Here is a 22894-nt window from a genome sequence, read left to right as displayed (position 1 = left end):
TTGTCAATCTGTACACAGAGCTGGCAATCTGCTGTTGTTGCTGCCATAATACGACTCTCAATTCCACGTAGGCCGCAAGCATCAGCAAAAGAATTGCTAGATTATTGGTAATGAAATTAGAAGCTATGCTTTGAAGTCTGTCTGCAAAACAGTTGGGAGTTGTCTAACCTCTACAAAAAAACTGCTGATCAAGGTTTCGTCAAAATGTACTGCACAAATGAAGGCTAGAGCGTTTTCTGTGCAAAATTGCTGCCTGGGTCCTGCTACCTGGGTTCTGCTGCCTGGGTCCTAGGTTGTCACAAAGACCAGGGCTACACAGCTTATGTCTTCTGTTGAGGAATGATATTTTCGTTTAATCCAATTTAATCCAATTTTAATCCATTTAATGCACTCTTTAGTAGATTGATCATGTGATCACCAGCCATGCAGTCTCATGTGACCACATGCTGCTGACTGTCATGATGTAATGATTTGCAAGAATTGCTGCTCAAATTTCTCAACAATATAGACAACCGGCTTGAGCTAAAGCAAGCTAAGGCTGAGTTTTCTTGGTCAAACGATCAGAGCTTGCGTGGTCAAAACAGAAATAGCACAAAAGGTTTGCCAAAAATAAGAAAAAATCTTATTTTCAGTATTCCTTGAAGTATTAGATGTAACTTCAATGACCTGCAATTCAATTTTTACGAAGGTGTCAATGATTGGCTTTGCATAAAATGTAAACACAAAAGCATACCTTTGTCTAAAAATGTCAGCAAGTTTGTAAAATATTATTAAATCACTTACAACCTTGAAATACTTTGAGCAGGTTTCGATCAATGATAGCAGCTGGCAATGATATTTTCAAAATAATTTAGTTTACAGTTTAATTTACAAATATTATGCTCAGCAAAGGATTGCATTACAATGTAGTGTCCATTAGCTTTTCAACATATTTGATCGACAGACAGACACTTTGGAGAACAGTACGGATCTAGTCAAACTCGGAGTGATGGGTATCGACATGTTGGATGCAACGATTCCAGTGGTTAAGCACCCATGACAATGTCAACCAGTTCAACATTTTTAATTACCATTTTGTAACGAATGAGAAAACAACAAGTAAAGCTACAAAACAAAAGGTAGCCTTCATTTATTTGAGTGAAATAACATCAGAGATGCGTCTGTGTCCTGTATAGGCATGCGATGAAACCTCAAGCTGTGCTACTTAGTAAGCGGATGACCTACACGAGGTCAAATCTTAACAACTAAACAACAATAATGAAGCTGCTCGCATCATTAATGGTATCATCAGACAGGAAACAGGCTCTGTTCATTGTCTCATTTTTTCTACTCAGTTGAAAGACGCCTATAGATGTAAGAGAAACCCTAAAAGTCAACCATAATGATTAAAAATATAATTGTATAAACCAGGGCTACCCAATACTAACAGTAGATGTCTATATAATGTAAACTTCCTTTGGCGGAAATTTAACTAGACGTGAAAAACTTATGTAAAGTCTTTGAATGATATTACATAAGACATTCCATATAACGTAAAACGTCAAGTCGGCGCAATTTCTCAAACTCGACTTGAATAATAAGTGCTTCATCGTTAACCTTGAAAATAAGGTTTTCTCTGTTGCCACACTTAAAAGAAAAAAACGATGCTTGGGGCTATCTATATTATATATATACTAATACCCTAGAAGTCTCAGGTATGCCGACAGTGGGCAGATTTTTAACAACAGCTGAAGGCAGTCGGCTGGCACAGGTGTTCAAGTGTCGATTTACAAAGCTGAATGTCTTAAGATTGACTCTTGTTGAAAGCAAGCATTTTTTCACACTTCTAAACCTTGTCTTCGCCCAGATGAACGGACACCCAGACAATCCTCTGATTATAGTAAATATATGTTTTACATTTTACTTTATTTTAAACATCAACTTTTGTTTTCTTTTTAGCATAGACCTTGCAGGGCAAAAAATGAAACAAATCAATTTCAGTTCACATTTAAGTTGTGCGCTCTCCTCTCTTAATGTAACATTACCTTTTTATGAACTATAAACTAAGTGTAATTGATAAGAACAAAATAGATACCAACCAATAATACCGCAGTCGCTGTACAGCCATTTATTTAAAAGGTTACATTCGACTTTTTTCCTATTTGAAGAGCCATGTGGGTAAGTTTGGGACAATCTTGGAAGGAATCAGGCAGTTTGAAGTATTAAATGCTTCGCATAACGTAAATTCCTATAACATAAGTATTCTTGAAACTGATTACTTAAGTTTACTGTACATTGACTGCGAGCTACCGGCTGATCGCGAGAAATACTTCGGCCAATCGCAAAGCTGTTCGCTTGCCGAATTGACCACATCGTGTCCGTGCACCCTTCGCCACACCTACATAAAAAGCTGTGATGCTTCATTCTCCCATTCATTTCTTCAGGATTTCACTGCTTCGGTAGAGATAAAACCGATGCATCTGTGATTGGCGGAAATAGTTTATTAGCACGACATCGATTCAATTTTATTCTTTTCCAACTCCTGCTAGTTGAAAAAAAGATTGGCTTTTGGACGATGGCAACAAGGCTTCATATGAACAACAATATACATATGAATGGAGATGTTCTACTTGTAGCAGATATATGGAAGTCACTAGCATAAATTGGAACTGTTTACAAAACATTTCGAATAATCTTTTCGGTAATAAAGTATGCTAAAATAATTGTTCTATTGTTTACTCTATGGCATGAATTTGAGTATTTTTGTACTTGGTTGTTTTCATAATTAAAGTGTAGCTTTTGTTCTTTGAGCAAAATATAGCAGTGTAATTAGTGGCGCAAACATCATTGCTATCACAAATTACTGATAATCCACAATATGATACAAATATTCTGACAATGCTTCAATAACAGTTCTGAAAAATCTAGCAAAGATGTAGATCCTCTATGATCGAGGCGAACTCTCATTGGATAATTTATTTTTCAACCCGAACATCTGCAAGGGTGTGTGTATCTACACAATGCTAAGCGTCAAAGATGCATTGCATCGGTGCGTGTAGTCATGCGTTTAAGTAATGACTGAAAGTGTTTTTATCCAGGCACCACGAGAGTGCAGTTATCCAGGCACCATGAGAGTGCAGCTATACAAGTATTACATTGTGTATGTAAGTAATATTGAGCGCAGTGCTGAAAGGTCCCTTCATCAGTAAATCACTTTGACTCTGTCATTTGAAGAGTAGGTAACAAGGCATGTAAGTGTGGCACCCCTAGTATACGGAATATACAGAATATACGGAATGTCAACTTGTGCAAAACAACATAGTTTACCGCTTGAATGAGCAGATGACGGACTTCGCAGTACTTTGCACATTATTTTATCATCGCTTGTGATCATTCACTGCCACTGAAAATACAGCTCAGTAGTAAACCGTAAGTATTTAAACAGAGTTACATTTTAATTTCTCGTGTTAGACGCTAAATATTAGTTTTTAGAAACGAGATTGTCGCATTTGAAATATAGAGAGTGTAGGTTTGATAGGAAGGATGAAAGAAAAGCAGCAGAATGGAGTTGTTCCACCACTAACTGTGTTTTGTAATATGAATTGGCAACTGGTGATGCTACAATTCGTACCTGCGTAAGCCTGCTGATACTGTGATACTATATATGTAGTATATAACTTACTTATAATATATACAATATATATAGTATATATAGTATCATAGTATCAGCAGGCTCATTTATCAGATATTTATATACATACATTATATACACACACACATATATATATATATATATATATATATATATATATATATATATATATCCACAGTTGACGCATCCTTCCCATATAGCCCCACTTTTGATGTTCACTCATAAAGTAGCACTGCATGAGGTCCGTGTTATCAGTCCGAGTCCATTTCATCCGTTTTGAACCAGTAGCCCATTTTTCACTGCCTTGTCCTGGTTCAGCTACAGGCAGCGCGGACCTTGTTTGACCGGGCGACGTCCGAGCCGGCATGGCTTTGGTTAGTGCACTCATCATAGAGGTTGTAGACGTTATACAAGCACTATGTTTCCATGATGCGCAGTGCTTCGAAGTTGCGCTATCTCCGAATCATGGAAACGGCGTCTTCGCACTGAAATCACTGCGCACTGATCAGTGCGAAGCCAGTGCAAATTCGCAGCAAAGAAACAGCGACTGCGCAGTGGCTGCGCATAGCTCTCATGCCGTGGATACGGATTCTTCGAAGGCCATAAACTAGTACAAAGGTTGTCCTGCTAATCTTGTTTTTTTTATTCTTCCGATCTTCTTTCACTTAAATTTAATTATGGTCTGCATTCACGAGGATGATGAGGTGATTACTTTCCTGGACTTTGTTATCGATGCCAACACATTTCGAAAAATAGGTGGCAAGTCCTAAATTAACGTATAAATAATATATTACTTAAAAATACTTATTAAAAATATATTACTTTGTAAAAAGTGTGTTAAGGTTTGTAAAACCTTGTGAATGTGTATTGTAAATAAAAGTATAATGACGACAGAATCATAAAAAAGACCGTTTATGACGTTCGGTATCCGTGATCGATTCTATTTCTCCATCAGGCGATTCGATTTATACAATTTCTCTTCTCTGGCTAATTTGCTGAAATTCAGAAAACCACTGCGCAGCATGGAAACGTACAATCCCCTCGACTTCGGAGGGGGCTGCTTCGCAGTACTGCGCACCATGGAAACATAGTGAAGCAAGGGTCTTGTCCAAGGACCACCAGAAAAGTGCAGTTGTTGGGGTTTGAACCGAGGACCTAACGATCACGGTCCCAATACCTTACCAACTGCGCTATCTTTTCTCAACTGGATCAATCAGTGAGACTAATGCCTTAATCTACAGTACAGCAACCGTCATCTTGGAGGAGATGGATATTAAGTCCATCTAGAGTGTATTCCCAGTTCAAAGGTGAACTGCAGAGGCCAATGTCTGAGCCTCTCCGATCTAGCACTTCAAAGTTCTGGAAGGACATCTGGGAGAAAGAGACTACTCATAACATCACTGCAAATTGGTTGAAGAGGCTTAAAGAGAGCCATCAACACACTGTGGCCCAGCAAGGACTCACCATCAGCGAAGAGGACATCAAGTGCAGAGTGCAGCGTATGAAGAACTGGGCAGCATCTGGCCATGACATGATTCAAGCCTTCTGGTTAAAGAAATTGACATCACTTCACACTAGAATGGCTAAGCAGATAGAATGCCTAATAGAACAAGGTGACCATCCAGAATTGCTGACCAAAGGACGAACTGTACTTCTGATAAAAGATCGAAAGCAGGGGCCGATTCCTAAAAATTATCGACCGATAACGTGCTTGCCCACCACTTGGAAACTGCTCTCAGGAATAGTTGCAGACAAACTAGAAGAGCACATGAGTCACTATATGACCAGTGCTCAGAAACGAATTGGGCGCAACACCCGAGGAGCTAAACATCAGTTACTGGTGGATCGGACGGTCTGTCAAGACAGCAGGAGAAGGCAAACCAATCTTGCCATGGCTTGGATTGATTACAAAAAGGCCTATGACTCAATTCCCCATAGTTGGATACTTAAGTGCCTCAGTATGTACAATGTTCACCCTGCTCTTGTGGCATTCATCAAGATGTCAATGACCAAATGGAAGACAGAACTGGAGGCTAATGGCAAAAAGCTGGCGAGTGTACAAATTAAGCGAGGCATCTATCAAGGTGACTCCTTATCACCGCTGCTCTTCTGCATATGCCTAAACCCTCTAAGCAGCCATATTTGTTCATAGACATTCCTATCTACATGCGGGCAACCATGCAAATTTACAAACCACTAGCCGGCTGCATGGCGTTGCACGAGTATTAAAACAGCTTATAAACCTTGACAGGTAACGCAGTTGCTTGTCATTATTTTGGCACATTGCCGATGACTAATTTTACCACGCTACTATCTGTATGGCTAAACTTGCAAATAAGAGCCGTAAGAGTAAGCTTTAGTTACATTGTATAACGCATAGTGCTATGAGTATTTTAATCTGACATAGCGACGCATATCTCCTAATGATATCATTGCATCTCGCATAGCTTACGTGGTAAGATTATCACCTGGTGATCAAAAGGTTGTGAGGTCAAATCCAGCACGAGGTGGATATTTCTTTTCTAAATTTTAATAGCTATAGCTGGACACACCTAATGACAAACTTTGAGATATATATATATAAATATAGCTTTATATAAAGCTACATAAATATAGCTTTAAAGATTTATTGATTTGTATATATGTATAATCAATAAAACTGACTATAACTTTAGATAAAACACTTTATTACTATTAGTTTCATGCTTGGTAAGAGCAATCTTCAGATAATCTTATGTATACATGAATTATTTTGGGAGAAAGTCGCTCCGGAAGAGAAAAACGTTTCATAATAGTTTTTGTTGAGTGTGTAGACATCACTATTTTTACACATTAAAAAAACCTAAACATAGTTTCAAGAGACTGAAGTTACTCAAGTGTGCTTCAAAGACTCAACTATGTGAGTTGAAAACTATTACAATTGCTCTATAATTTTAGAGGTGAAACTATGGAGGAACGTCTCAGCTCCCACCCATTTGCTGGGTCTAAAACTGGTGAATATTTTGTGTCGGATGATGGCAAGTTTAAAGTGCCAGCTATCATGTTCAATCCTGAATGGCTAAAAAACATCAGAGCGGACTTGGCAAGCTACAAGTGGAAGTCACCTGACTTCTTACTTGCAACTTATCCTAAGAATGGTGAGCCTTTTCTTATTGTTATATTACTAGCAAGAAACTTGCAACGCAATTCGGGTAACTTTTCAATTTAGAACCAGTCGCTCCTCTCTGATATCCGGTTATTAAGCCCTTCTAAAAGCTTTTCCAATGAATGAGTGTAATTTTTCACTTTCCATTCAGATGTTAGTCAGCCAGTTAGCTTGGTGCAAGCGCAGATTTGTATGAAACATTGTTATACAACTATAGACTAGTACTCCATTGTAAAGAGTAAAATCTATGACCTTCATAGTCCTAAATAAAAAGCAACCGTTGCCGTCTCTAATTAAGCTGGCTAAAATGGAGTCGTGCTCTCTTGCACAAATTTGAATCTAAAGGAGATAATAACTACGAAATGATGACAAAGCTTTTCATAAGCATGCGCAATAGTCATGCGCTCTGCTCCACCTGCTGTAAAGAGAACTTTGTAATGTAAGACTATGTTCCTTTTTATCCTCCTGAAAATCAAACTGCTTCCCTAAAACCTCTCAGAACTCAAGCTACTTCCCTAAAACTTAGCTTGATCATAAACTATTGTTTAGGTACTCACTTCATGTGGGAAGTGATGACAATGCTACTCAACGGGTCAGCTGATAATGTGACTCAACCCAAAGAAGTCGTCATGATAGATTTTAGTCCTGTTGAAAAAAGTGAGGAGATTATTCCTTCACCCAGAGTTCTTAACACCCACTACAGACTTGATGTACTTCCTGCTGAGTTTAGAAAAGGGAAAACAGTGGTTGGTAAGCAACATAATAACAATTGCTGATTACAAAAACTATCAATTGGCAAATAGCAAATTTTCAACCTATATCAGAAAACTACCAACCACTTGTTAATACATGAATTGCGCACACATTGAAGTAAGCAATATCACTTTTGCTACTACTAATAACTATTTACTACTACTCAGCGCTTACAGTTATCAATTGTCTATGCTATCTATTAAATAAATGTATCGGAGGCAGTGGCGCTTCTCTTTCCAAAAAACCCACAAAATATGGACAACAGTGTAGGATATGAGTATTGCAAACTATATAATCTAGTTGGCTCTTTTCAAAGAGCCTGTCACTCAATTCTATTGTAGCATAGATGTTTTAGCAATGTAGAAACATGGCTAGGACAGTGAAATTCTGAGAAGTTAAGACTTTATTGATGTATGTAGTTGTAATAAACTTTATTGACTTTCAACCTTGTCTTTCAACCTCAACACTAACCTGATGTAAAAGACAAATATTAATCAAAACAAAAGTTCAGAGGTTTGAATTAATAGCAGAATCATAAGCTTTGCACAGTAAGTACAACCAAAGATAAATAAAAGAACATACAGATTAAAAATATAATATAAAAATTCATAACTAGCAAATTTTGCTTTTTGTTAAGTAAAGTTGAGACTTTGTGTAACAAGAAATCTTTTAGTAACTAAAAACTCGATCAGTTGGACCTAAAGCGGACTGATTCACCATGTTTCCACGACTCGCATAATTCGTATGAATCGCCTTTGAGGCTGTGCGCAAATTAAGTTACTCTGCAATCAAGCTTTTCAATGAACACCTGCCAATGCGCATTCAACGCCAGCGCTTGACCTCATAGGTCAAGTATGAGCCTAATTAATGACTCTATAAATAGCTATGCAGTCTTGTCACGCTAAGCTTAGCAGCAATCGTTCGTTCGGAGCATTGAAACTACTGAAATAAAAACCGGCTGAAGCGTGAAAATATTTATAATGGAATAGCTAGCCATACTTTCATGCGCATGATTCACAAGTGCCTTTTCGAGGATTCGCAAGGATGTTGGATTCGATAAAGTTTTGCGGATCGCAAAACTCGCTTATCTTGCGGATTTATGCCGTTTCCATGACGCGGATGACTTGCGGACTGGCTCAAATTTGTGAATTATACACATCATGCAAACACAGTGATTCATATTGACTGAAAAAACAAACTGCATGTTCATCTGCTAGAACAGAGTTCACAGGTGCGCGACCAGACCTGAAATCACATATGACTGGCTAACAAGCATAGCCAACTCGTACTAGCCATTCATGTGATAACAACACTGAAGGTCTAACAAACTTGTAAGCTGATGAACGCAACAGGCGATCTGACTCAGCTGAACTCCCTGTCTCCAAAAGGACCTGGGATAAACAAGACCAAGACCGCCTTGTATTTACAATCAAATTGTGTCCTGATTAAGAATTATAGTGAAGAAGTCATAAAAATTATTTAGGGTTGAGTGTGAAAAGGAGTGTGGAGTGGCAGTATTATTCATGGTCTATTTAAAAATATTCTTATATAATTTATAATTAGTAGAGGACGATAAACTGACAATTATAAGCGAGTTTTTAGCTATTCTCCCCTATTCATAATGCTTCAAGTCTATTAAATTCTTTTAGAATATTTACTTGTCTAAGTTGTTTATCTATCAAATTTGTATATTCTTTGCAAGCTCTAACTTTGGAAATTCTTTTGAAAAATGAATACGATTTAGAGCTAAACTAGTACCCAGTCTGTGGTCTTCATAATCTGTTCATAATCTTTTAATCCTTCATAATTTTTCATAAGAATTCATAAAACTTTCTGTAGACTTTTTTTGGGCAACTGAGATCAAGTTAAATAGCTTTATTTAAAGGTTGACTTGCAACAAAGTTCGCATTACAGTTATTTGGTATCAAAAAGTTCACCATGTCTTAATCTGTTGTGTTGTAAGTGCAAAATATGTGGAAATGTGATTACAAGCTCTTAAAAGCTCAAAAACGAACACTTAATCGTCGCCATCACGAAACTGCGGTAGATTGGAAACAGTTTATTTCTCTGACGTTGTCAATTCATTTGGTTATTGTTTTGACACGTGATGTTCTCACGTGAATTGAAAGGCCAATAAAAGGCTCAATATAAAACTTCTCGTAGCACTAGTTTATGACAAACACTTCGAGTTTTACCGAAGAGCCCGTATCAAATATAGATGCTCGCTACTTTACAGTTTTGTTTCGGCTTGGTCTAATCGTCTAGTTATGATCTGATCATTTAACCCATACTTCCTGCCAAACAGCGCGAATAATTTCTGCAGCATTTTTCAGCTATCACAAGTTACCAACAGGCTCGTCATGTTTATCAGAGAATGATATGCACTTCTTCGAGCTAAAGGTTAAAAAATTAAACAACTTTTCACGGTAGGTTTTAAGATATCAGTCCTCAAAGTGACAGCATTACAATGATGATGACATAGATGCGTAAAGACAATAGACATGGTTTTATTAAAAGCAAGAAGTATATTTGTGAAAATATTTCGACGAATGAGGTTGCATGAAAGTGTAACCAGAAGCCATCTCGTTCAACTACGTCCCATTTGAGCAGTTTTGGAAAGAGATTCTAATCTACTGCAGTTTCCTGATAGCTGCGATTAACTGTTTGTTTTTGAGCTTTTATGAGCATGTAATCACGTTTCCACATATTTTGCACCTACAACACACCAGAGTAAGACATGGTGAATCTTTTGATACCAAATGACTGAAATGTGAATTTTGTTGCAAGTCAACATTTGCGTTCACCTACTAACAGCTAAACTCATATTATTAGACTGAGGTGGATCTTTTATGTAACTATGGTGATGAGCTGTTTTCACAAATCTCGTTCACATAACTAGAGATGTTAAGTTAACAGAGATCCCTTAGTTTGTCACATCACAGCCGAAAGCTTTTCATTAATTTTAACTCTGGATATCTTGCTTACAGTTGTGAGAAATCCAAAGGATGCTTGCATTTCCATGTACTATTATGAGAAGAACTTGGTGAGTACACAATGCAACAGAAGAGTCAATGCATCTGGTGTTATGTTTCTTGAGGCGAGGTGATTTTAGAGTCGGATAAATTGATGACTTCCTGATTGATGTAATCACAACCAATCATAGTTAAACAATGACTGTCTATTAAGGTTGCTAAATACTTCTATCTTACAATAACTCATTCCTGATAGCCAATCAAAGACAACTTCCAAATTTGGCAATTTATACATTCTATACCTGTACAACTGATTTATGCATAAAAGGCTTGTGATAGGTCAGTTTTAGTCATGTGACCTTAAGCCTATATGTCTGCAATCTCTGCTCTATTTCTTATAAATAAGGTTTCCTCTGGGTTCCATTGATCTACGCAACCTGTGTTTGGCTAGTTATTATGGCTGTTATTATTTTTTGAGATACAAACGTTATAACACTATCCAAAACAGATACAAATTTCTGAAACATTAAATTAGTCAATGTTAAATAAGATGAGAATGAATTGCTTTGAGGGGATGCCAGTGAATGCCGACCTGCGCTGCAATAGGACAACTGAAGGAGAGTGACTTCCACATTCTAAATATTTTGTTTCACCATATTCATGCTTGTGCAACCTCCTACTTATCAAGATTGCACCGGCCTCAGTGAAATTAGGAAAAATGTGGAGCGAAAATCGTGGTTGTTTAGAGTATTTTCACCATCCACGACTATACCAATTGAAACAACTTTGAATAAAGCTCACTTTTTCACACTTTTTATATCTATCCAACTGCTGCATACATACAAACTATTGAGAGATCAGGTTAAGCTGAAGACCTGAGACCTAAATATCTATTCATCCATGTTCTATTAGCTATCACCGAGGCTAGCTGCTTTTGGCTAATAATTATATATCCAGAATGCAGAGTTATAAATCTTGATATTTTAACTGATAAATTAGCTAAATTTAGTTATAAATTATTTATAAATCAAATTATAAAATTTGAGTTATAAATCTTTATATTTTAGTCTTCAAAGCTGGACCCAGCATTAGCTACCCTATCAACTCTGGCCTTCGAAGATTACATACAAGACTACATGTACTCCAAGGACTTGCCTTATGGAAGTTACTTTGACTATACAGAGTACATGTGGTCCTTGAGAGATGAACCAAACGTACTTCTTGTCTTCTACGAGGACATGAAACTGGTAAGTTAAGTCGTGTAACCTGACCTGTGCTGTCGGTAACCTAGACTTGGGGTCCAATTGATGACTAGCATAATGGTAGGTATGGACTAGAGATGGAAGGTCAAGGTTAGTACAGTTGCAAATAGAATGAAAATACAAGCTGTTGTTTTTTTGTCAAAATGAACACCTTCACTTGTCTACTTCATAATACAAGTTTGAAAAAATTAAACTCAGTTTTGAAGACATTTTAAGCAGTAAATTAATCAATGACAGCAAGTTCACTGAATCAAAAATGTTTTTCATGGGAGTTATTATTCTTTTGGAGAAATTGGAGACAGACTTGCAGGCATATTTCCACATAGACAGAAATAATCGCATTACCTTAAGGTAATTATTGTACTGGGAAAGTACTAAGTTCATAAGCTAAGTAATGGGATGGCACATATTACAACCAGTTCAGTCACTCATCTCTCTTAAATTGTAACAGAATGACTCACTTTTGAGATTACTTAGCATGTTAATAGTAGCATTTTATGTTTTAAACTTATATTACTATGAAATTAATTATTTTAACCTGGTATGACTGGCTACAGCCATAATAACAACAAGCGATCAACAATACACAACAGATATTAGGTCAGCCGTAATAATCTTTAAAGAATATTGATTACATGCAAAAAATGATCTTTTTAGTAGACATCCGATAAAACATAAATCTAAAAAAGTGTCAATCTAAGGTAACATGAATCAGATGATGCTATAAATTTCATCCTCAATGCATAAAAACAAAGAATACTGACACTGATATGGGATCATGAATTTATAAACTATGTGTAAGCTCATTTGCAATTTTACAGCAATGTCTACACTAAGTTTATAAGAACGTTCTTTGGTAGACATCTGTTAGGAAAAACATTCAACACTTAGTTACAGACTCTTTTAGCCAAAATCTTCACTCGCTTCTTTTAAAGGCCATGTTAACCTTTTGCTGCCTGAAGGTCAGAGACTATTCTAATGTGCTGTTACCAAATGTCTGGCCTTAGAACATTTAGTAATCACGAGTTTGTTTTGATGCATATACAAACAAGTTGCTTTTCCAAGTTACTTGAATACCTACTCTGTAGATTTGCAACATATCTAGATATCTTATAATATTTTAATTTACCTTTGTGAAATCTAAATAGCACACCGATAATCTGGTTGAAGCAAGTGCTTCACCTTGACAAATATTTTATAAAAACTGCCCAGGGCTGATACTCTGAAAGAAACACCCATCTGGATAGGCCCAGACTTGGATATTGTACCCCAATCGCCTGGTTGGTCAAATTGAATTTGGATATTGTACCCCCAATCGCCTGGTTGGTCATTTGAAATATGTTGTATATTAGAGTTATCTTCCCTATCTGTTCAATGTTTGGTTCTCATTAATCACGAGATTTAGTGTGATCAGTGTTCGTCCATGAAGGGAACAATAAACATGTGTAAACCATAAAGCTAATTCAGATCCTAATAAGATACAACAAATTGGCGACGATTGGATGGGATTAGCAGTAATAGCACAATGGCAGAGATGGGAATTAAAGCTCCTACACTACTGTGTGTAATGGGAAAACCTCCCACTCTGGAAAACTGGAGAACTTTTAAACAGCAACTGAAGCTGTACCTCATTGCATCAGGTATTCCTGATGATGCTGAAGCTAGAAAGCAAGCAATCCTTCTGACACTGGGAGATCCTGAATTGCTTCGCATATATAATACATTTGATTTGGCGGAGGACCACGGAGAAACACTTAATCAAATCTTAGTGAGATTTGATAATCACTTTCAACCACGAGCAAATGTGCTTATAGAACGTTTCAAATTTCGATCAGCCAAACAGGAAATGGAAGAGTCTGTTGATGCATATCTAGTACGAATCACTGGACTAATTCAAGATTGCGGTTTTGCTGACAATACACGCAATGAACATCTTAGAGATCAGCTGGTCTATGGATGTTATGATGAACGGTTGCGAGAGAAATTGTTTCGAAATGCAGCGCTGACATTTGATCAAGCCAAAGCTGATGCTAGAGCTCACGAAGCGGCACGTGAACAAATGATGATATTCAATCAGGCCAGCCAAACTCGGTCTAATGAAAAGCATCGCGAACTGGGTGCCAATAAAGAGGTCGTTGCGCAGGTAGTCCAACGAAACTTTTCACCACAAGGTAACAAGTCCTGCTACCGATGTGGCCGAAGGACCCATCTGGCCAATAACTGCCCTTTTAAGGACGCGGAATGTCATCAATGCCATAAGAAAGGTCATATAAAACCCGTATGCCGCCAGAATGACCAGAAGAAGAAACCTAACCAGGAGAACGGCAGCAGTGTAAAAACCGTAGACAGTACTGGCCCGTCCAACCATCGAAGCGGAGAATCCGGAGATGATGAAGATGGAGAGAATCCTGTATATCTTACTTCGGAGGTAGTACACGCAACTGAAAGTTTACCTAAACATGGCCATCCAATAACTGTTACCTGTGAAATAAATCAAGTAGAGCTAAACATGGAAGTTGATACCGGATGCTCTACCACTCTAATCCCTGATTATGTGTATGACACTAAATTTAAACATTTAGTTTTACAACCATCTAATAAGAACTTTTATAGTTTTACAGGTGAATCGGTAGCCTGCAAAGGAAGGCTGTGGGCAGAGGTGCGCTATGCCGGATGGTCGGGGAATCTGTGGTTGTATGTGGTCACTGGTGCTAGATGTGTTCTTCTGGGGCGGGACTGGATGCGACGGCTTGCTATAGACTGGTCATCGGTTTTACACGCTGGAGGGATTGGCAAGGTAGGTGGTGGAGACGGTCTGTCATTGGATGAGGTGTTGGCTTGTCACACTGAGTTATTCCAGCCTGGTTTAGGGACCCTGAAAAACATAACAGCTAAGTTGTATTTGAAAGAGGGTAGTAAGCCAGTTAGGGAGAAAGCATATAGGATACCACTTGCACTAAAAGAATCGGTTGAAGTCGAGTTAGACCGGCTAGTAAAAGAAGGAATAGTCGAGCCTGTAGAATTTAGTGAGTGGGCGTCAGGGGTAGTACCAGTAGTGAAAGAAAATGGTAGTCTTAGGCTATGCGGTAATTTTAAACCCACTATTAACTCATGTTTACAAGAATTGTCCCCTCCCCAGATACACATGGATGACATTCTGTCCAAACTGTCGGGTAGTAAGCTGTTTACAACACTAGATTTATCAGCTGCCTACAACCAGATGGTAGTAGATGAGCAGTACAGGGACTTGTTAACTATAGCTACATGCAAAGGTTTGTTTAGATTTAAACGTTTGGCCTTCGGTATCAAGACGGCTCCTGCTATCTGGCAGCATGCGATGGAGCAAGTTTTAAATGGATTACCAGGGGTTCAAGTCTACTATGATGACATTTTAGTTTCCGGTACTTCTAAGCTTGAGCATAATATAAACCTTGATGCCGTAATGGATAGACTAGAACAGTTTGGGTTGAGACTGAACAAGCGTAAGTGTAAGTTCATGCAGCTTTCGGTGCAATACCTAGGTCATATAATTGATGAGAAAGGTGTAAAGCCTGTCCCTAGTAAGGTAGAAAGTATCGTTGATACCAGTGTACCTAAGGATGACAAAAAGTTGAGGTCGTATCTAGGCATGCTGGGTTTCTATAGAAAATTCATTCCGAGATTTTCAGAAGTGGTGAAGCCGCTAACAGAGTTATTGAAGGTCGCTGTTGATTCGCCAGTCTGGGGTTTAGAAGCGCAGAAAGCGTTTGAAACGTCTAAGAAGTTGTTGATTACTAGTGAGTTTCTGATTCATTTTGATCCAAACAAACCGGTTGTACTTACTTGTGATGCCTCTAGAGATGGAGTAGCCGCGGTTTTGTCCCATAGGTCAGCTGATGGTCAGTGTCAGCCGATTCAGTTTGCTAGTAGAGTTTTGTCGAAAGCTGAGCGAAACTACCCTCAGCTAGAAAGGGAAGCTTTGGCCATAGTTTTTGGAGTTGAGCGCTTTTATTATTTTATCTTTGGGCATACATTTACACTAGTCACTGACAACCAGCCATTAAGCATAATATTTGGATCCAAAGCTGGCATACCAGTCATGGCAGCAGAGAGATTACAACGATGGGCCTTAAAATTATCTGGGTTTAACTATCAGATTGAGTGTTGTCGAAGTGAACAAAATCCAGCAGATTTTCTGTCTAGATATCCAGCTGAGAAAGGTGATAATGATCAGTCTGAAAAGGAGGAAGTAGCTTATGTATTCCGAGCAGCAAGTTTACCGGTTAATTCTGAACAAGTTGCAGTAGCCACTCGTACAGATGTGATATTGTCAGAAGTAGTAGGTAGGTTACGGGAGGCTGGTTTAGAAAAAGCATCATCTGAATCAATGAAACCTTTCATAGCTAAGAAAAGCGAAATGTCTCTAGTAGGAGGAGTGTTAATGTGGGGGTTACGAGTAATAGTTCCAGAGAAGCTCAGGGCTAAACTATTAGAGGAGCTCCATCAGGGTCATTTAGGCATGAGTAAAATGAAGGCTTTAGGACGCTCGTTTATATGGTGGCCTGGTTTTGATCGAGACATAGAGTTATGTTGCAAAGCATGCCCACTTTGTCAGTCACTGGGGGGAGATCCGCCAAAAGTTGAAGTTCACCCGTGGTTACCAGCTAAAAAAGCTATGCAAAGAGTTCGCATTGACTATGCGGGACCAATCAAAGGAACAATGCTGCTGATAATAGTAGACGCGTACTCTAAATGGCCAGAAGTATATTTAACCACTAGCACTACGTCTACTAGTACGATCGGAATGCTTGCTAACTATATGTCGAGATACGGTTTGATCCAAGAGTTGGTATCCGATAATGGGCCGCAGTTTGTGTCTTATGAGTTTCAACAGTTTTTACAATCGAATGGGGTCAAGCATACTAGATCTGCTCCTTATCATCCAGCTACGAATGGGCAGGCAGAGCGTTTCGTAAAAACAATCAAACATGGCTTACAGTTGTGTATGGAAGAGAATCCAACTGATAGTATACAATTGTGTTTAGATAGATTCTTACTAGCTTATAGAAATTGTTCGCACATAGGCACCGGGGAGTCGCCCGCTCTACGATTCATGGGAAGGGAGCTCACTACCAAGTTAAATATGATTAGACCAACCTTTGAAGATCATTACGTTACAAGGGGTGGAGGTAGAAAACCTATCAGATTTCAAACCGGGGAATTAGTCTGGGCACGTAGCTATGTAGGTAGTACAAAGTGGCTAGAAGGCAGGGTTAGGTCAAGAGAAGGGCAATTACTATATAGTATAGAGGTCAATAATAAAATATGGAAAAGACACTTTGACCAGCTTAAACCAAGGCTGGTTGATACTCAGTTTGAAGAGTTCCAGGCACCTTTGAATGTGATTGAGCCAAATCCGCCGCTTGTTGTAGATCCGGAAAGTGTGTCGGATCGAGGCGAGTCTGTGGGATGTCCGGCTGCGCCCGGCCCGCCTGGAGGGGCGCTGCCTGGTGTTGGTGGCGCGGCGTCCGCGATTTCTCCTACCACTCCTCGCATATCCCTACCTATGCCTACAGCTATCCGACAATCTAACCGAGAGCGGCAGCCACCTAAGAGACTGATTGAAGAAGTTTAATATTACTATTACCCCGATATTCATTATTATAGAGTATTATTTTTTCTTTGCGAATTCGACAATCAAGTAATCAGCTGTATCTAGATTTTTATTGAGATGGGGAAGAGTTGTTGTATATTAGAGTTATCTTCCCTATCTGTTCAATGTTTGGTTCTCATTAATCACGAGATTTAGTGTGATCAGTGTTCGTCCATGAAGGGAACAATAAACATGTGTAAACCATAAAGCTAATTCAGATCCTAATAAGATACAACAAAATACACCCCCTAAACACTGGGAGTTCCCAAAAGGGCGCCCAGGTTCCACACCCCACTAAACATCCAATATGAGTCATGAATTAATAAAGCAGAATAAAGCTAAAAACGAAATTCCCAATTTTATTTAAATACGTTTTTATTTCGGATTTTTCGTTTGTTTAGTATGGCAAAAACGATCGTTTTTTCTTCTGCTAACGGCTTATTTTTTTGTTGCTAACAGAGACTAATGTATTGTAGTTTACTGTTGGTAAAAAATTAAACAAAAAAAGGCAATTAGCTAACCATAAATCAATTTACAAAAACCGTTCGTGTGGCGACATAATAGCAGCTCTGCTTACTAACGTCAGTATCGCAAAATGACAAAATATCGCCTATGCCTGCAAAAGGGTTAATAAAACTGATTCCAAACATCAACCATCAGATCATCATTTTCATTTACAAAGGAAAACATAATGAATATCAATAAAATAAAAATCATATCAATCATTCTGAGTATATTGCTAAAGGGTTGCTAAGATGATGCAGTGTCGACTGTCTCTTTTCCCTTCCTTTCCCGTCAGCGAGCAAACAGCAGCAATCTGCATTAAAATGAAGACTGGAGTTTCGGTGAAATTTCTTAGTATTACTTTGGCTGAATAAAACCTTAATGAGCATGGGCCTTTTCACTGGCTTGGTTGTGGAAACCACCCCTAAAGTAGCAAATTCACTGACAGTGCCCCATGGTCTGAAAACCCCCCTAAAACGTGATTTTGGACCGAACCTAATGGGCCTTTTAGGGGGGAGTATCAGCCCTGGAAAAAACTGTTTCAGTACAATGGCACTACTTATCTTCAAAAATAAGCTTAACAAAATTTTAGATACTGTTTTTGAAAGTATCAATATTTTTCTATCTTTCACAATTGTTTTTGATGTTTGAGGTGATCTGACTTTCGGGATGTTTTAAGATTACATTTGAAAAAATTTGATCGTGGTTGAAACGTTTAAAAAGGTTTGTGAGAAATGACATCACTAGTTGTAATCGGTGCGATAGCTAATGTTTGCTAATGCGTTGAAGTTGCAGCGAGATCAGCAGGTCTATTTGCAACTATAGGCATCATAATCATATTTTCACTTGATTTTAGCTATTTAACTGCGATCAAGTTTGATTGATTTTAATCTTGAAACATTCTGACAGTCAGATCAATCCAAACATCAAAAACAATCGCAAATTAAAGAAAAATACCGATACATTATAATAAAATTTACTGAAATTTTGTGCAAGCTCATTTTTAATAAAAATTTAAAACAATAAAAATTACTTTGAGCCTCTTATTAACCAAAAAATCCATAACTACACTATTAAAGAAGACATTGCAGAATCTCAGTTTGGATTTCAGAAAGGGCAAGGAACTTGTGAAGCATTGATAGAATTTACAAACAATACACTTGCAGTTTTAAACAATAGTCTATCTGTTTTAGATATATTCATTGACTTTCAAAGGCTTTTAATACAATATATCACTCTATTTTGATAAATAAGCTGTAGCAAATAAATTTCTCTCATTCGAATTGAAAATTAATTCAAAGTCATCTATCATATCGTTTTCAGAGTGTTATTATATTTCAGAAAGTATCCTAACCTTTAGTAATTAAATGTGGAGTACCCCAAGGATCCATTCTTGGACCTATACTCTTATTGTTATATATAAATGATCATGTAAAAAGTACTGATAAATTTAAAACTATTTTGTTTGCTGATGATACTAACTTATTGTGTACTGCTAAAAACTTAAATGAAGATAACTATGATTAACAATGAATGAATGAAAACTATTTCCATGAATGGACAAAACATACAATTGACGGATAGCATAACATTTTTAGGCATTACGGTAGATAGTACACTAAACTGGTCAAGACACATTGTTTACCAAGCTTCGTTGATCTTACTAAAATGCCTCTTCTGCTTTGATATAATACTTTAATTAACAGTAGAATAGTTTATTGCTTGGAAGCATGGAGAAATGCTCCAATGAGCTACTTCAACAAAATTTTAGTCATCCAGAAGCGATCGTTTAAAATAATACATCATAAAAAACTCTTATCTCTTCCACCCTCCTTTTCTATTGGTGGCCATAGACGGGTTGCCTATCGCGTGTCATCAGCATGAAATTCCTTGCCAATTTGGCTAAGGAAATTTGGCAGTCATGATGGTTTTAGAGCTGCTTTGAAGCAGTACTTTCTGGACATTCTGGAATAGACTTGTTCCGATTTCTATTGCTTAGACAACTTTGTTGTTCTTCATTGGTGATTAATCTCATCTGTTAAGTCAGTCAGGCTTTCCGCCTCAAATAGCCATGCTACTGCGTATATGGACCCTCATTGCACTTTGCCTTTTTCTACAATCTTGTTATGTCACGATTTAATGTAAAAATAAAAACAAAACAAAAAATAATTCCATGCAGTACATGGGTATCAGCTGTTTAACTAGGACTGCTGTGTAATTGCAGCCATCATAATCAAATTTAATGATTAGCCAAAATCTGTAATACTATTTTACTGACTTCTGATGAATAAAAATTTCTTTTGCTACTTTTACTGTAGATAAAAATTCAAAATAATTGACTCAGGATGAAATCTTCAATGATTTCATTCGAAACCAATGTCTGTGCGTAAGCATGATCAGCAGTTGTAAAATGTTACTTACTACATCTAAAATGTATGGCAGCGGTTGTACATGCTGACGCTGTCACACTTCTCTTAGTTGCGTTGATAGGCACTGAAGTGGTCTATAATATGAAGACACAACATATATTGTTAACTGAACTATAACAAATGCCGTACAACCAATTTTAGAATCCTGCTGAGGTCATCCAGAAGGTAAATGAGTTTATGGGTACAAACAGATCTCCTGAGCTGGTTCAGCAAATTGCTGAAGCCACAGACATCAAGAAAATGAGAAAAGCGAAGGAAGAAGCTAAACCAAGTAAAGCGATGCAAAAACTGGTATGGCTGGTAGATTATTAGATCAATAACTTACTGGATGACTTACAAAACTCACTATAAGTAGAACAGCTTAGTTGGTAATAAATTTACTAACATGGTAATAAATGTTTCCTAGGCAAGTTCAAGTGTATCTCCGTTTTTTTTAGACTGAGCAGATGCAAATTAAAGACTTCAATGCAAAAGACATGAACAAGGTCATGGCTCACATGTATAGGAAAGGTAAAAACTTGCAGATTTCTATTGCCAAGTTTCAAACTGAATAGCTTTCTAAATAAATTTGGTACAAAAACTTAATTATAACGTATATTTCACAGGAGTCGAAGCGTAAAAATACTCTTTCTTGTATTATATTCATTAGCTAACAATAATTATTTTAGTATAATAAAGCATTCGGTAGATGTAAACAGCTCTAAATGCTACACTGGTGCAAATTTAAGAAATTAGTGGCCAAATCATGTCATACAAGTCCTATTGCTTATTCACACGTAGGTCTCACAGAAGATAGCATGTGTTCTATAGAATCGCATTGTATAATTGTGCAATGAATAGCAGAAAATAATTTAATTTAGTTGAATAAAAATTGAAAAAATTATTGTATTATATTATAATTATAACGTATATTTAGCTAAAGTCGAAAAGTAGAGTAACTTATTTTGTATTATGTTGATTAAAGGGTTACTAATGGCAACTTTAAAAGATTTATCAGAGAGAATAAATATTTTTCTATCGCTTGCGATTCTGCTTGTTGTTTTAGGTGATCAGACTGCCAGAATGTTTCAAGATTAAAATCTATAAAACAAACACTCAGAAGAAAGAAATTTCTCAAAAATTGACATCAATAGTCTCACATCCTGTTTGTACTTCTTGTTATGAACTATGGGCTATTGCGTTGAAGATAAATGTAGCCACAGATATATAGATTTAAAGTTTTTAAATAATTCAAAGATACGCTAGTCAGAATTTTTACCCTCGCTTTCCTCTAAATTATAATTAAAATATAAATAGTATATTTATATTGATGCATAAAAATATGTCAACAGTCAGGCGTTATAAATGTAGCGCCCAACTATAGACATGTTTTTGGAGAAGTCTGGGCGTGTCTTTTTTATTTGAGCCTTTTAACCGTGATCATGTTTTGTCGGTTTTAATTTTGAAACATCCTGGCAGTCAGATCATCCAAAATAACAAACAAATTCTTAAACTATAGAAAAATATCTATACTTTCTAATAAAATGTTTTAAAATTTAACGTGAGTGACCCTTTAACTAACATGTCATATATTTGTATAACAGTACCTTCAGTAGCTGTGACTGCCATAAGACCTCTAACAATTACGTTATTGCAAGTTTAAAAACATATTGATCAGCTTTCATGTAATGGCAACTGGATCACATCATACCAGTTAAATTAATATATTGCCTATTCTTAAGTACCAGATAAGGTAGCATGCGCTCCATAAAATCACAATGTAGAATTGTGCAATTAATAGCGGTGAAGCAATTAATTTAATTAAACAGATGTAGAAAAGCTAAAAAATTATAACATTTCAAATTTCAGGAGAAATTGGGGACTGGAAAAACCACTTCACAGTTGCTCAGAATGAAGCATTTGATGCTGTGCTGGCAGCATGGAAAGGAGGAAATGATATACCTTTTACCTACTGATGGCGTTGGCGAGCTTAAACTTCAGAAGAAATAAATAAAACACTCATTCGACTGTTATGTTAGGACTGTATGTAGCCATTTAATAATTGTGGTGCTACGAAAAAACACCAAAGTCTTAGGCCTTCTTTGCTGATTACTTCTAAAATATCCAATCACAAAAATAACATCAAAGCTTATGGTTGATGGTACAACCCTGTTTCCTTGCTAATTAATTCTCTTGTCAATCTGTACACAGAGCTGGCAATCTGCTGTTGTTGCTGCCATAATACGACTCTCAATTCCACGTAGGCCGCAAGCATCAGCAAAAGAATTGCTAGATTATTGGTAATGAAATTAGAAGCTATGCTTTGAAGTGTGTCTGCAAAACAGTTGGGAGTTGTCTAACCTCTGCAAAAAAACTGCTGATCAAGGTTTCGTCAAAATGTACTGCACAAATGAAGGCTAGAGCGTTTTCTGTGCAAAATTGCTGCCTGGGTCCTGCTACCTGGGTTCTGCTGCCAGAGTCCTGCTGCCTGGGTCCCAGGTTGTCACAAGGACCAAGGCTATACAGCTTATGTCTTCTGTTGAGGAATGATATTTTCATTTAATCCAATTTAATCCAATTTTAATCC

The 22894-nt window shown here is 37.3% G+C and overlaps 2 protein-coding genes across 2 annotated transcripts in view; both read left to right on the top strand.

Moving 5' to 3' along the window:
* The window catches only part of LOC137405160 (sulfotransferase 1A1-like), a 68781-nt gene that overhangs the window by 20908 nt on the left and 24979 nt on the right, over window positions 1-22894 (top strand). The gene's annotated exons all lie outside the window — the stretch shown is intronic.
* LOC137404100 (sulfotransferase 1E1-like) lies at window positions 3364-22283 on the top strand. The gene is made up of 8 exons (XM_068090253.1): window positions 3364-3408; window positions 6569-6768; window positions 7326-7526; window positions 10517-10572; window positions 11569-11748; window positions 20470-20619; window positions 20766-20838; window positions 22177-22283. The coding sequence occupies exons 2-8, from the start codon at window positions 6579-6581 to the stop codon at window positions 22281-22283; spliced, it is 957 nt and encodes a 318-aa protein (XP_067946354.1). The 5' UTR covers window positions 3364-3408; window positions 6569-6578.

This window comes from Watersipora subatra, chromosome 9, assembly GCF_963576615.1.
Source record: "Watersipora subatra chromosome 9, tzWatSuba1.1, whole genome shotgun sequence".
In the NCBI taxonomy this organism is placed as follows: domain Eukaryota; kingdom Metazoa; phylum Bryozoa; class Gymnolaemata; order Cheilostomatida; family Watersiporidae; genus Watersipora; species Watersipora subatra.
The sequence above is the reverse complement of the archived record's forward strand: the minus strand, read 5'-3'. Positions and strand labels throughout refer to the sequence as shown.